Here is a 16,372-nt window from a genome sequence, read left to right as displayed (position 1 = left end):
TGGAAGACAGATATTTTTAATTACATAGATACATTTTGATATTAAAATTTATGAAAGATGTGTTGATAACATAAACAGATAAATTTGCCATTAAGAAGTCCAACTAAACAGACAGCAGTCAGAAATACTGACCACACATTTTAAGTTTATTCGTATATCAATTTGATAAAATGTAAACACTTTACTCAGTATAAAATGATTTGATCATAAATAGTGATAACATCTAATTAATATATTTCAAGAAATGTTCGTCCACTCATTTACGTCTATCATTTTTTTTTTTCAAAAATGTTTCGTCTCTTCACTTTACAATCTAATTGCAGCATTCTTTTATCTATTTTGAAAATAGTTCAGTAAGAAATTTATTTTGTAACTGAAGGCAGTGTGTACAAAACTTTAATTCTTTCGCAGACAGTTCTCATATTGTGTTAAAAGACTAAAGGAGTGTGTCTTCCGTGTTTCATGTGTTCATCACCCTACAAAAAAATAAAACACATAAACTGAAATTTTTATTTTGGTGATAAAAATATAATCGTGTGTTACTAAATAATTAACTGGTTAAACTAATTCCAATATATTTCTGCAGTTTTCTACAAGATAAAAAAAACCAGATACAGTATGATTTCTAATGAGACAACTATATACCAAAATTGAGATGAAGTGGATGTACGCAATTATAGGCACCAATGTTCGTAGAGTTAAGGCTAAATAATGTGTGTCTTTAAAGTACATGGTTTTCCTAAAAACAAATGTTCAAATGAAGTGGATGTAAGCAATTATAGGCAATAAAGTTATGTTTTAGTTATAAAGGCTAAATTATGTGTGTCTTTAAAGTTCGTGTTTTCAAAAAAAAAAAACATGTGTGAAAAATGGATTTCAGTAACCTTTAAAACTTGCATGTGTTGATATTTAAAGTGGGTAATAACTATTGATTGATTTTTGTTTGCTTTACATCCAGTGGCAAATAGTTCATGTTGTTAATGACTAAAACAAATTAACAGGTCTCGTGAAAGAAGAAGTCAACTGACATGAAGAGCGCATTAGATTCTGATCAAACGTGGCTGCGTATTTATACATCCCTCACATGATAACAGAGGCCTGAACTTGGCAAGTGTTTTACTGTCGGTCGGGAAAAGACAAAACTTAACATTTTCTTTATCCCAGTCGCCTTGATGAACGGAAAGTGTGTACACAGTTGATTAGGGAAAAATAACTGGGCATACACACTTAACATGAGCACTTCCGGTGCCTAAACATTTAAACATGCACTGTATTTACCTGCTTTTATATTTGATAAAACAAGGTACTTACATTTTGTTGATGCTCAAAAGTTCCAACCTGCTGACAAGGCTTAGGAATATTAAATACGGTTGTATTTCGGATTCCACTGGTCATTCCCATGTAACCAATGTCAATAAAAGCACCAGGTAATATAACATGTTGGGATACAGGTACACAGCTATCTTTAGTCACAGACATGGTAATATTAGCTCCGTTAAATGAGAATGAGTACATGTCTATATCAATTTTCTTGTCACCGTATCCCACGAAGGTTGACATCAGCAGCTTAGCATCAGCTGTGAAAAAATAAATACAAATTTACAGCCGATTGCATTGAGCGTGTTGTTACATCTAATATCTTTGATGAGCTTGCTTGCTAGCTGATCCGTGAAGTCATTGTTAGGTAAGGTATACTACCCTCCTTTCGAAGTAGCCTAGTCCTACAGACAGATAGATAAGTTATGAGTCGGACATGTCTACTCTTAGATGAGGGTAGTTTACCTAATCTAATAATGATTTCACGTTTCAGCTAGCAAGCAAGCTCACCAAAGATAAGTACCTTTATCTACACAGTCATCGTAATCGGCTGTAAAACACATGAATATATGAATTCGGTATTAGTTTTTTAAATGATGATTAAGTATTATGAGTGCTAATGAGAAAAGTCTCCCTTCAATGTATTAACAGTTTACAATTATAGGTCAATGTACTGTCTTCAACATGGAGCCTTGGCTCAAATCGATAGTTGAATTTCGGTCTTATAGCTTTTCATGTTTTTTGTTTTAATACATTCTTTGGTTTTTAATATTCGGCTTTGAGCATATTTCTGATGCATGTAAATCCAGAAAAGCGCCTAGGACACATATAATTAATGGAGTATTGTGCTCATTTATGTATTAAAGGAGTTAGACCTTGTTTCAGGGAGATAACTCTTTAAATCAGTTATGCGTTTGTAAAAGTCAAGTTTCGTCAATGAATTTTAAGCATTTACCTGAAACAGATTGGAAATAATCTATGTATCCAAGAAGCTTAGAACATATTTATGAAAATGGCTGACACAAACGTACTGATGATTTTTAGAGTTACAAATGTATTTCCCTTAACCTAGGTCTACCTCCTTAAATGATATAGAAATGTGAAAATATTTTGCTCAGTCTTTAGTTTTTCTATTTTGTGTTTTGTGTCTTATTGTTTGTCTGTTTGTCTTTTTCTTTGTTAGCCATGGCATTGTCAGTTTGAGTTTGGATATCCTGTTGGTATCGTTCGCTTTTCTTTTATTTATCATGATCTGTTTTTAGTTTTCATTTTGCTGTGTTATTGTGCTACCAAATAATGGATACAAGTATAATGTTTTCATAAATGCTGTCCTCAAATTTTGCACTTACATGGAATGCATGATACCATTTCTACTTTTAAGACTGAAACAACGCATTTACCATTGGTCACCGTGTACTTCTTACCCTGGAAAATGTAAAATGAAATAAAATCATCATATTTTGTCAAGACTACATTTAATGTGTTGCGTATTTAGAATTGTACAATTATCCTCAGTGCTGTAACATGATTTATTATGAACGAAAAAGAGTTAACACCAATCCTCGAAGATACTGCACTATATACAATCCACAAACTGAATTTACCAAGGTTGCGTGCAATATCGTAGCGGCTACATAGGGCTACGTAGATTCATGACTATAGCTAATATAAAAAAAAGAAGATGCGGTATGATTGCCAATGAGACAACTATCCACAAAAGACCAAAATGACACAAACATTAAAACAACTATAGGTCACCGTACGTCCTTCAACAATGAGCAAAGCCCATACGCATAGTCAGCTATAAAAGGCCCCGATAAGGCAAATTGTAAAACAATTCAAACGAGAAAACTAACGGCCTTATTTATGTAAAACAAAAGCTGCAACCCTGGTTTTAAATATGATAACTTGACCAAATTATTTAGATAGCTTCTATTTGATACTAACCGCTGCATAATCGTCTATTTCATGAGTCTTAAATGGTATTCCGTTAGTTCGTCCCTCTCCTAGCATGGACTTTCTTTTTCCTTTTACGTCAAATGCCAGTTGGAATAATGCCTGAAAAATGTCATGGAAAACGTTATCATAAATGCTTTTTTTTCGCTTTGTGTATAAACCCATGCTCTAAATCCCAAAAAAATTGTTTGCACATGCGTATATTGACTACTGCAGAATAACGAATTTTATCAAATTGGCATGCCTTTAATATATTTCATTAACATAAAACGCTTCCAAACTCTTAAATGATGCACAGGTTGTTACTAATTCAATTATTATGCCTTTAATGTGTTGCAAATGGAAATTGACATATTTGACCTAAATACGACAGCCGTTCATGCTGGCTGTTCAAACTCCTCCCTCAGAAAAATCACATTGCCAGTCTTTTGCTTTTTTACAAACAAAATAGGGAGGCTCATGGAAGAGCTTACACAAACGCTGTACAGTTATAAACATCGGACATAGATATTACCTAAATTGTCCTAATCAGAATCCAGTTCAAGATAGCTAAAAAAAATACAGATAGAAAAGATTTTCTGGTAGGAATGTTGTACATGTAGTAGGAAAATAAATAGTTTAAAATCAGATTTACAAAACAGAAAAAAAAATCCATACAGACCTTTCAAATTCCACCTAGGTAGTAGGATTTTGGCATGTTTGGTAGTAGGAATATAATAAAAAAATCCAATCAGAATTTTGTTCATTTTCCATATCCGACTACTTTCTATACGGAATCTGATTATAGGTAGATTCCTACTTCATTCCTACTAGGGTCTAGTTGGAATCCTACTACTTATTCCGTAATGGTTACCATGGTCACTACACGGACGGAATGATCAATGAAAATAAACATTTTTATTTCCAATGGGAATCGATCTCTTTAATAATGTATTGTGAGCAGTAATTTCACACTTTATAATTGCTAAAAAATATTATCGATAAAAATTCCACGAGTTATGAATTAATCAATTTATATATACCATGATGATATTATGTGTAATGCAGTATTATACGCATAGAAGCTGCCAGAAATTTCAAGCTCTTATTTCGGATTGTTTAAATAAAAGAAATTCAAAACAAAATAATCTGATAAAAAAAAAAATATTTTGAAAATTGCAAGATTTACTTTCAAAACAATTAAACAAATAAAATTCGTTACACTTCTTGACCTTTTCTGGTACGTATACCCACGGGGGGGGGGTCTCTTCCTATATAAAGTATATACATATGTGCCGCTGGAATGGCCCTTTTTTGATCCGTCAAATATATCAATGGGGTGCAATTTTACCGAGGAAATATATCAATAGGTAGTAATTGACCGATTGTGATATATCAATGAGTCATAAATTTCAGTTTGTTGTGCAACGATAAATATATGAATGGGTTATGATTTCGCTGTGAAATATATGTATAGGTAGGGATTTCACAATTATTCGATATATGAATGGGGGGTGTTTTTAAAATCCCAGCTGCACACCTGTACCCAAAATCCCATGTTGAGACCATAAGATATTTTTACAAATTGGATTTTTTTTTTTTTTTTAATAAAAAGTCATCAAATAGGAAACTGGTCCTACTTTTCTTTTGATTCAGACAATTTCGGTTATCTAAGTGTAATTAATGTTCAAAAAAAATATTTATTAGGTCTTATTTAGTAATTATGTAATAAAATCTACGATCCTCCCAATAGGTATAGAACCACTTAGTCGGGTCCGGTCTGAGAGAACATACAAGAAAGTAGTACATATTTAAAACAAAATAGTTTCTATGCATAGCTGTTACTTTTTAATTTTAATTTGTGAAATAATTTGGCAATTTTGGTATCAAATGAAAGGTGAATGAGTGTGGATCATTGTAAAACCTTTGTTGAATGATTACATTAAATAATAAAACAGTTGTATGAAATTGAAACTTGATGGCATTTATTGCCTGATTCTCAGATCTGCAGTACCTGTTTTAGTACTTCCGAACCTCGGAGAACCAGTGCGACCTTATATGCATTTAAAGGTATGATGATTTTTCTAGCATAGGAAACCAGAAGGTATTGTTTTGACATGGAATGAGTGTGACTTCATTTGAAAGAGCTATGAAAGCTTGAAATCAAGAAATTCAACATAAAAAGCAAGGGGACCATTAATTAGTGGTTTTATTCCAATAGAATTCGTAATCTATTGACTACTAGATATAAAGATTCTGATTTAAATCAGTTTTAAATTGACACACACAATTCTTATTCAGTTATTGAAAGCAAAGTTGACCATAACGGGTAAAAACTTTTTGTCTATGTTTTTGTTCCTAATATTCTCAATTTTGATTTATAGTTTTGCTTCTTTTATACTTTTGGCATTATCATATATGAACATGTAAGTGTGGTACGTTTATTTACAAACAGATAACTAATAACGTTTCTATTGCAGTAGATTATGGCACGGGCATCCTATTTGAATAAAAAATTTACCTCAAAATACATCCCAATTACATTGCGTATTATTTTTACATATTGTAACAAGATGTATGTATACTCGAATTACAGGCATTTTATAACCAAAGACACACAGCTGGTATTAGTATTACTTTTAAACATTTACTTATTGCTTATAAAATGTCTTAAAACACATTTAACCATACAGTTTGAATTCAATGATTAAACAACTACTGTAATAAAATGAAGAAATGTTGCATAAATGCCATTGATAAAATTGTCGGACAGAGTTCAAATAAAGCGGGTCTTTATGTCGCAGTACGGACTTCAACAATGGCCAAAACCAGTATTGCAACTATAATTTTTATTCTTTTCTTCTAGACAAGTAACACTCAAATTTGGTATCAACTGTATACGGCGGCCTTCCAGATAACTCCAAATATTGCAGAGTATCGTGACAGATGTAAATATTGCAAAGAGGAAGTACAAAACTATCTCTTAGATGCAGCCATTATACAATGCACATCAAATTCAAACAAAATATGTGGACCCACATCTGTGTATCACTTCATCCTAGACCATAGTGGACACTGTGGAAATGGAATGGAATTTTTGCAACTCAACAAGAAATGTTTTGTTAGACATTGGCTTGTAGAAAATGGTACGTTTCATTAATATAAGGATAAAAGTTAACAGCACATTAAGTTAGAAACATAATTAATTATGTACTGTACAATTTTAAAACACGTATTATTTGGTTTAGAAATTATCTCTTAAATTTTTGTGTATCTATATGTAAAGAATTAACTTACCCCGTTTGTAAATCATCCCAACCATAATTTAGATAAGTTTTTTTGTTACTCTCTTACTATATACCTTAATGAAATGCTGTAAAAGACAACTCATGATAAAATGATATTCAGGAGGAGAATTGTTGTTTAACAATCAGGATCGGGGAGATATATAAATTTGTTTATTATTATCTTCCCATTCTTAAGTAGCTATAATCCTGTAAAGTCTTTATCTTGAGTATAGTTCTGTTGCCGTATGCTTTGTTTTCTAATCATAAAGATGGTTTCACTGATTTGAAGGTCTTACGGTCGGCAATGAAACTTGATCATCCTAAGCAATAGTTTTTTTTTGGTTTTTTTTTTGTTATGTGTTTAAATTTGAAGTTGTCAAAACCTCTTCCCCTATACGTATATAAGGCATATATTACCTTAGCTGTATTTGGCAAAACTTTTAGGAATTTTGGTCCTCAATGCTCTTCAACGTCGTAATTTATTTGGCCTTTTTAACTTTTTTGGATTCGAGCGTCACTGATGAGTCTTTTGTAGACGAAACGCGCGTCCTGCGTATATACTAAATTTAGTCATGGTATCTATGATGAGTTTATTTACAACCACTGAGTCGATGCCACTGCTGGTTGAGATAGATTTCCCCGAGGGTATCACAAGCCCAGTAGTCAGCACTTGTTGTGCTGACATGAATTGTAATTGATATGGTTTTATTGCATATTCAATGTGCGCAATGAATATACAACTGCAGAATTGTTTTGTTTCATTCTTTCGCAAGAAAAATATAAACAACAAACAAACAATTGAAATTTGAAATTTGGCTGATTATTTGTCATGGCATTTATTCAACAATATTCAACAATAAAAACCAACAAACAACCAACATCAACAAACTGGCCAACAAGTTAAAACTTGATGACAATTGGTCACTGAAGGGAAACCAACAGTAAATGCATAATAATTTCTAGCTGCTGGGCAGATCCATAACAGCTTAATGAACGATATTTGAATAAATCACTGCCAGTTGAATCATGTTGATGATGACATCCAACGCACTTTCCATATTGAACGGAATGCCATGACGATAGACACTTTTTTTTTATTATTCCTGCAAATTCCTTGAATATTTAGGTTTCATTGGATCTTCCGATGAATATTGAAACTTCTGACACTTTTGATGATACATGACAATCTAATAGGAACATTCAACACATTTGGACCTGTTCACCATGTAATCTGAAAAATAAACTAAAAACAGCAGCAATTTTGTTTATTAAAGGGAGGGAGGGTGGGTTGTGCAATCTTGTTGATAAATACTCGTGGAATGAAAATTTAGCGGGAGCACGTGTTTTTATATGACCAAAGTCCACGAGGCGCTTCAAAGCATAGTCTTTCGTATGTTTAAATATATGGTTGTAATTATTTAAATGGCAAAACGTAAATAATGGACTGACGAAAATTTAAAACACAATAAACAACTTAATGTAATTTTAATGCAATAAATCAATTTAATTATTAGATCATTAAATTTTAATATTTATAAATTTACTGTTTACAAATTTTTGAATTTTTGAAATACTAAGGCTTTTCTACCTCAGGCATAGATTACCTTAGCTGTATTTGGCAAAACTTTTAGGAATTTTGATCCTCAATGCTCTTCAACTTCGTAATTTATTTGGCCTTTTTAACTTTTTTGGATTCGAGCGTCACTGATGAGTCTTTTGTAGACGAAACGCGCGTCTGGCGTATATACTAAATTTAGACCTGGTATCTATGATGAGTTTATTTACAACCACTGGGTCGATGCCACTGCTGGTGGAGATTTATTTCCCCGAGGGTATCACAAGCCCAGTAGTCAGCACTTGTTGTGCTGATATGAATTGTCATTGATATGGTTATATTTATAAATTTACTGTTTCCAATTTTTGAATTTTTTAAAATACTAAGGCTTTTCTACCTCAGGCATAAAAAAAGATGGACGAAAGATACCAAAGGGACAGCCAAACTCATCAATCTAAAACAAACTGACAACGCCATGGCTAAAAATGAAAGAGACAACAGAAAAACAATAGTACACATGACACAACATAGAAAACTAAAGAATAAACAACACGAACCCCACCAAAACCTAGGGGTGATCTCAGGTGCTCCGGAGGGGTAAGCAGATCCTGCTCCACATGTGGCACCCGTCGTGTTGCTTATGTGATTACAAATCCGGTAAATAGTCTAATTCGGTAGGTCACATTCATGAAAGGGAATGGGATTGATAAGATTACCTTAGCTGTATTTGGCAAAACTTTTAGGAATTTTGATCCTCAATGCTCTTCAACTTCGTAATTTATTAGGCCTTTTTAATTTTTTTGGATTCGAGCGTCACTGATGAGTCTTTTGTAGACGAAACGCGCGTCTGGCGTATATACTAAATTTGGTCCTGGTATCTATGATGAGTTTATTTATATCCGTGTGTGTACTAAAAATGTGTTAAACTTGAGTAGCATGTCAGGGATCCATTACTTAAGAATGAATTCTTCCAAATTTGTCATTCCAGTCCCTTTGACTTTTGACATTACTACATGTGTATGTTTATGAGTAGCGTGTTGTAGTCTGCTGTTGGGCTTACGTTTCTTCTCTCTTTTTATTTATTTTTGAAATGTCTCTTTTAAAACCATGCTTTTTATTCTCCTCTTTTTATTTTCTCCTTCTTTATACTGTTTTACATTACTAGTTATAAATTATGACAACAATCATAGAATATAACTGGTCATTTGCACCACTCAGAATTGCTTTCCTTCTAAAGAATCAGAGTTGAATTTTTTGTCGTGTATCTTTCAACTTTGAATTAGTAGTCAAAATAAACTGCACAATTATCTCATTTACAGGGGATTTGGAACAAAAATTCATTAAACTGCGTATTCTGTATTTCATACGTACCTTTAAGACGATTTTATGCCGTTGTAGTTTATTGTTACTTTCCAAATAGGTTTAATTACATTGCCAGCTGTATGATAACAATTTGAGATATTATTTTAAAATTGTAAATTAAACATCATGGATAAACACAACAACGCCATTATGTGTTCACCATTAATAGGTAAATACAGTTTTTTGATAACATCAGCTATGATGAAAACCAAAAATTATTTAAGGTACTGAGTTTGGAACAATCAAACCTAAAAGTAAAAGTTTTTGATTATCAAAAAACGAAAGGATACTAGAATAATTACTAAATACTTTACAGCCAAATTTTAAGGAAGAAAAAACATTTATGAAACACGTCAATATAATTTACCGTTCAATTTTTATTATTGAGACATATAGACACGTAAAACGTTTATCAGGACTAACAAACTTGTGCTGAAAACTCCCTTGGTGATGTCTGATGGAAACAAGGTCACGATATAATATTACCTAAAAATTAAGCGTTTTCATCTGTTGCTTTCAGAAAGAGCTGCTAGTGACGTCATAATTTTAGTCGTATGTTCAATTGTTGGTGGATTATGTATTGTGTATACTATACTCTGTCTTTACGTATGGATTGTCCGGAAACGAACAGTTGAAAAAGAAACAAATTCAAGACCTATTATTTCAATTGATATCGATGGGTTAGTATTGTCTAACACGGAATAGTGCACAAACACTTTCTTTTATCACAATGACATCCGGACCTTTTACTTTGTGTTTACCCGTTCTGTCAGTGATTTTAGTTTTTAATGGCATGATACTATTGTAAATAAGTATTTAAATAATATATAATCAACGGTGTAAAATGGATAAAACTATTTGTTGTATACATACAATGTTAATATTGAACAAAACCTGTTTCTTTACTTTCTTGGGTTTTTTTTAAATTTCAAATGTTATACATAAAATTTAACAAAACGCATTTTATCTATTATTTTATCTAAGTCCTTCAGACGACGATACGATATCTGGTACATATGATTGGATTGAGCCATACAGACCATCCGCGGGTAAAGTATATATTTTTTTAAGAACAACACCGTTTTTAAGATTTTAATTATATGGTCTAATATCAATGTAGTTGTCGCATAAAAGCATTGAGAATATATTAATCATTGATACTGTATACACTTCATATCGGGTAAAAAACCTGTAATTATTTAAGGATAATTCGTCTTTGAAAAATTATGAGATAAAATATTGCAGCTGTGGTTCGTTTTTAGCATAATCAATATATATATATATATAGAGAGAGAGAGAGGACTGATCGACATTTGAGTATTGAAAACTTTGGTGTATTTATTAGTTGAAATTAGGATTTCAAATTTAGTAACTGCGAGTACTTTAAGTTGAACACTTTGTGTCTGTTGACTTATTAAACTTAGTTATGTGTTTGCTTGATAACAATCATGCAATACACAAATGAATTAAACGACTTGTATTCTTACGTTATTTTAACAGAAAGTGAATGTAAGTGGACAGGACTGTTTCAGGAGTGCACAACAAAGCCGGAGATTATCGACCAATGGGAAAATTTTACTAGGATATTATGCAGTGAGTATGAATTCGCCTTTCGTGTACTTGTTATTCTTCCAAGAATGCAATTTCAAACATATGCGTTGCAGTTAATGTCAATATAAGATAATTAAAGAATTCCAAAAGAACATTTTAACTCTAGAATATGTGAAAGAAAAGTGGATCAATATCTTGAAAGAAAGTCGCAAATTTATGTTTGTTCAATTTAACGGTTCGAAATTGTCTGACTCCGATCAACAACTAACATCGCAAACGAAAAGGAAGGTATTTTTGGCAGTGTATGAGACATTTTCTAAATATTAACGCTAGTACAGTATTAATCTGATATACATCATTTGGAAGGATTGAGGAATATTGCTATAAATACTCATGTAATCTAAGTCGCTGATAAAGATAGGATACAGGGCCCTGTACATATGTATTATAGCATTTGTATTAACTGAAAATCCACTAAATAAAATGATCAGACCTATGACGAATAAGTGTAGGTTCGGATAACCTTATTTTTTTTCAAAAAGATTATCTCCATCTTAAACTAAATAATCACAGTGAGCGTTTATGGTTCCTATAATGTCTTAATACTAATTAGTTCAGCATTGCCGCCGCAAATACAAAATTTCAAACCTGGAATCTATGATGAGTTTATTTACAACCAATGAGCATCTGAGAACTAAATCCATAACTAATAGTTTAATTGATAAATATATCAATCAAACAATATTTTCAGGAAAGAAACTACACACATATAACCGGAAGAAAAGTGACTTCAGGAACTTTTGCAATAATTCGCAAAGTGCTTTATATGAACTCTCGTTTTGAATTGAATATTCATATGAACTCTCGTTTTGAATTGAATATTTATATGAACTCTCGTTTTAAATTGATTATTTCCCATTTTAGTTTCAAGTTGAATATTTCTTGTTTCATTCTTAAATATAATGTTTCTTATTTCAAATATCCAAAGAGATTATAGATTTACTATTTTACAACTTAATCCGATGGCTGTCAAGAGTGTGAGAGAAATTAATACATATATCTAACACTTGAACTACAAAAGCAATTATCGCTATTTTATAAAGTTTAGCCGGAGGACAATAATCCTATTATTATTACATAACATTGGACAAGTATATTTATATTTTATAAGAACCTTTTCATGTTTTAATACCCTTATCTTTGAATTAATTCATGTTTTGTAAACTGTTGCTGGGGCAGTCTTCCCCTAGCTTTCGAACTGTAAACTTGTGTGAATAAATTTGTATATATTTTATACGGTCTTGCGTTTAAAGCAGCCAAAGTGTCGATTATAGACCTACAGACTTTAATGTAACCCGTGCCGAAGTTCACGGACTTATGCCGCAATTTCACGGGGTTATACACACATCACACAATTGATTACATTGTATTGGTATTGCTCTAGTTTCTTATCAGGAGTTAGGGTTATATTTTATGTAAGTTTGCGGTTCTTTTAGAAATCAGAACTAAAAGATATTTCAAATGTGAATATTCATCGTGATTTTTATGCAAAACATAAAAAAGGATAGAAGTGCTTACAATGCAGTTTGCATATTTTATATATAATTTATATATATTAACTCGTTCGTTAAGCCCGTTTGTGTAGTGATGTCATAGATTTAAAGGAACATAATCAATGCATCATTGGCAAATTATTAAGTCAGGGATTTGCTTACCATAAATTACTTTAAAATTTTACTAAATTCTTTCATAGATACAAAGATTTGATTAGTAAATATGGTTGTACCTGTAGAAATAGAAAAAAAAAAACAGTATTTCAAATCCTAAATTTTACGGTAATATTGTACTTAAAGCGCGGAAATCACTTTGTGATCCGTGTAAATTCATCGAACCTTTAAACAAACTTATTAGTAAAGGTTATCTTACCAATGTTGTAATTAGATCTTTGAATATAATTTACGTTGGCACTTATATCGATTTTGTCATCAGCAAATTAAACATAACTCAATTTGTATTCTCTTCAAACGGGATATATAAAGACACACCCACGTTCATTTTTTTTTTGGTATCTATAAAGAGGGTAACCTCTAACTATTCTTCTGCATATCGATACATTTATTTTTGGCATTGCACAAGTCATAAAATTGAGAATGGAAATAGGGAATGTGTCAAAGAGACAACAATCCGACCATAGAACATACAACAGCAGAAGGTCACCAACAGGTCTTCAATGAAGCGAGAAATTCTCGCACCCGGAGGCGTCCTTCAGCTGGCCCCTAAACATGTCTTCTTTGACTGTCCGTGAAGTTAAAATACTTAATCCCTGGGCTGTGTTTTATTCGTGTATAGTTTCTGATGCAAGCATTTTTATTATTAATTGTGTTTGGCTTTCAACTAGTCGTCAATAACTGCGAGTACTCTCAAATCGCACTTTCTTGTTTATTTGACCTGTTGATACTATTTGTAATACTTTTTTATTATTTAATTTTTACATCAGAGGCCCCTGAGGGGCCTCGGGTGTATTGCCATCGCCTACTTTTCAAAGATCTTCAAAGATCAAAGAGATGCATATATAATTAGTGTTGGGATAATAACCGACATTATGAACCCGCGAACATTATAGTGCAGAATAAAATTCCTTGTCTCTTCTTTTATATTCATGTTTTCAATGGATACTCAGATTTTTTTTTAATGCAAATTAATAACATGAAAATGTTTTGTCGTTAGAAATATTCGTATATCAATCAAACGATCTTCAATATCAATGATATACCGAAATATTATTGTCGCGGATGAATACCACCTATGCATATTCATCAAGTGAGCAAGAGCGAGAAGATAAACGAGAGAAAATCAATTCACGCAATTACACACAGAAAGGTAATTATATTTCAATTATTTGATTTAGAGTAACATCTTTAAACCGTTTGTAGCATATTTGTCTATAATATTAACGAAGCAAAATCAGGAATATTTATTCTGACACAATATTAAAATAATTTGTCAGGCCGCGTCCCCCGCAGCCATTTTGAAAATACCAGCAGATTGGTAGGAGAACAGAACCTGCAAGGCAGTGGCGTAGCTTCCATTGAGGCAATGAGGCAACTGCCTCACTAGTTTTTTTTGGCAAAAAAAAAAATATGAAATATTTTCATGTACTTGACACTTAGTTTTATTTCAAATAAGAAAATACTAGATCATCGTCTTTTTCTGTGAAGCTTTTTTACGGAAACATACATTGTCGCCCGTCATTGGTATTATAAATTTGTAAAAAGTTGTTGACGATCCAAAATTGGAAATCATGGACAAATATCTTATTAAAAAAAGAAACAGTCACTGCAGAATCCACGGATAATATGGATCCGGGTAAATTAATATATAATAGTTCTTTAGTATCATGACAGCATTATATCCGATTTATTGTGTATAGATCGTAGATCTTTAAATTGTCACGGTATTTTTGGTTATTTCGTCATCATGTAGAAGTGTTGATATGATTTTTTGAACCGTATTTGATGATGTTAATCAATTAACGTGGTTCCTTGGTGGCAGTGCAAAGAGAACCGCAATTCTTAAGCGACACTTGCCCGATGCAAAACAAGTTGATAATTTAGTAGGGGATACCGATGACGAAAAAGTTGAGAGTAACATCAATATTGCAAATGCCTTTTCCAAGAGTTTGCTTCCGAAATTGTGTGAAACAAGATGGTCTGCTAGAGTTGACACACTGTCCGTTATTTTGGCTAAATACAAGGCAGTTCTTGCATCTCTTGAAGATGTAAGAAAGGAGAGTACGGCAACCGAAGCTCGCACAAAAGCCACTGCATTTATACATATGATGGAGAAGAGCACTTTTGTTGTTGCAATAGTAATTGCCCATCATATTTTAAGTTATACAAAGCCCTTAAGTCTTGCATTGCAGAATGCAAAATGTGATGTGTTCAAGGCCTTCACAGGTGCTCAGATATGTAAAAAGGTAGTTGCTGCTCAAAGGTCGGACGAAGTGTTCAACAGATGTATATGGATGAAAGCAGCTGCGATCGCCGAGAGCATAGACATCGAGCTCGGTAAACCAATAACAGTTGGGCGAATGCGTCATCGGGCTAATGCTGCATTTTCCGACGATTCGGTACACGGCTATTATAGAGTGAACGCATACTTTCCGTTTGTCGATCACTGTTTGAATGAGTGGAATGAACGATTTCCTGAACAAACACGCCCATCTTTCTTGGCGTTTCAGTTGCTGCCATGTCGCCTTCAGAACATAACTGAGGAGGAAATTGCCGATATCCAAGTCAGATATGAGGAGGATATGCCAGACTCTCCAGGGTTTGTTAGAGAACTTGAACGGTGGAAAATGTTCTGTTCCGGACTCCAAAACAGAGATAAAGATACCGGTAATCAGTCTTTGGAAACGACAATTCAACTTGCAGACCCCAATTATTATCCCAATGACTTTATGTTCATGCAGTATTTAGAGTGCTGCTCACAATGCCTGTAGGATCCGTGCCCTGTGAGAGGTCTTTCTCTGCGATGAGACGATTAAAACATTGGAGCAGATCTACGATGACCGAAGACCGACTTTCTGGACTGGCTAGTCTCTTCATACATAGAGATATCACCGTTTGTAGAGAGAAGATTATGAGAAAATTTGATGAAACCAAAAAACGTCGCCTTGGACCATTACATTTCTAACATTAATGATAATTTGATAACTACATGTACTTGTACACAGGTGTTAACTTATTAAAATTGCAAAAAATAGTACACTGTCATATTATTTACATGTGAAAAGAGAATCCCATACAATGCATAAGAGGTATACTTTCGAGACGAATACACTATTTATTTAATATTTAGTACTTGTCATCCCAAAAGACAGTGTTGTATCAAGACTATCTTTCCTCATATAGATATGTTGCGATATGGCGATATGGCATTAGGTTGTGATCACAAATCATACATTTAAATCCAGGAAAACGCGTTTCAGGCCCTCAAACACCCCTAAAAAAATGTTCGCCTCGCTCCGCTCGGCTCAAATTTTTTCGCCTCGCTTCGCTCGGCGAATTGCCTCACTATATATAAGACCCAAGCTACGCCCCTGTTTTACAACCCTATAAAGTTACAAAAAGAAGCATTCAATACTTATAATTACATTTTTTTTAGCTAGAATCATGAAAACACGTTTTTTTATCAAGTCTTTATATAATTTACCTGTGCACTTAATTGTGGGACCTCGTGTCATCGTGAATGATAAATGTTATTGTCTCATACAATTGTTTCAGGAATAGCACGTGATGTGCAGTTAGCCAATCAGAATAACGTATTATAATGAAACATACATCTAATGTAATTATTCTCAAAT

General features: G+C 32.8%; 1 protein-coding gene and 1 long non-coding RNA gene across 2 annotated transcripts; one reads left to right on the top strand and one right to left on the bottom strand.

Annotated features, from left to right (window-relative positions):
* Window positions 1–3,582, bottom strand: LOC139502051 (ependymin-related protein 1-like). The gene is made up of 5 exons (XM_071291372.1): window positions 3,538–3,582; window positions 3,265–3,375; window positions 2,667–2,742; window positions 1,312–1,577; window positions 1–476 (listed from the first exon to the last, which is right to left on the bottom strand). Exons 2-5 carry the CDS (start codon window positions 3,328–3,330, stop codon window positions 429–431), a joined length of 456 nt encoding a protein of 151 aa, XP_071147473.1. The 5' UTR covers window positions 3,331–3,375; window positions 3,538–3,582; the 3' UTR covers window positions 1–428.
* A 2,554-nt stretch (window positions 3,583–6,136) lies between these two features.
* Window positions 6,137–11,163, top strand: LOC139502249 (uncharacterized). Its single transcript, XR_011658755.1, has 4 exons — window positions 6,137–6,398; window positions 9,977–10,136; window positions 10,441–10,505; window positions 10,957–11,163. It is a non-coding gene; the product is annotated as an uncharacterized lncRNA (long non-coding RNA).
* Window positions 11,164–16,372: the final 5,209 nt, after the last annotated feature.

This window comes from Mytilus edulis, chromosome 13 (genome assembly GCF_963676685.1).
Source record: "Mytilus edulis chromosome 13, xbMytEdul2.2, whole genome shotgun sequence".
In the NCBI taxonomy this organism is placed as follows: domain Eukaryota; kingdom Metazoa; phylum Mollusca; class Bivalvia; order Mytilida; family Mytilidae; genus Mytilus; species Mytilus edulis.
This window is presented reverse-complemented; position numbering and strand designations above follow the sequence as displayed.

What these genes read in the sequence shown, in the direction of transcription:
- LOC139502051 (XM_071291372.1), bottom strand. Translation starts at nt 3,330, where the DNA reads ATGCTAGGAGAGGGACGAACTAACGGAATACCATTTAAGACTCATGAA. An exon ending in AAATAGACGATTATGCAGCG is followed by an intron (nt 2,743 to 3,264) that starts GTTAGTATCAAA and finishes TACATTTTCCAG; the next exon opens with GGTAAGAAGTACACGGTGAC. An exon ending in AATGGTATCATGCATTCCAT is followed by an intron (nt 1,578 to 2,666) that starts GTAAGTGCAAAA and finishes ATTTTTTCACAG; the next exon opens with CTGATGCTAAGCTGCTGATG.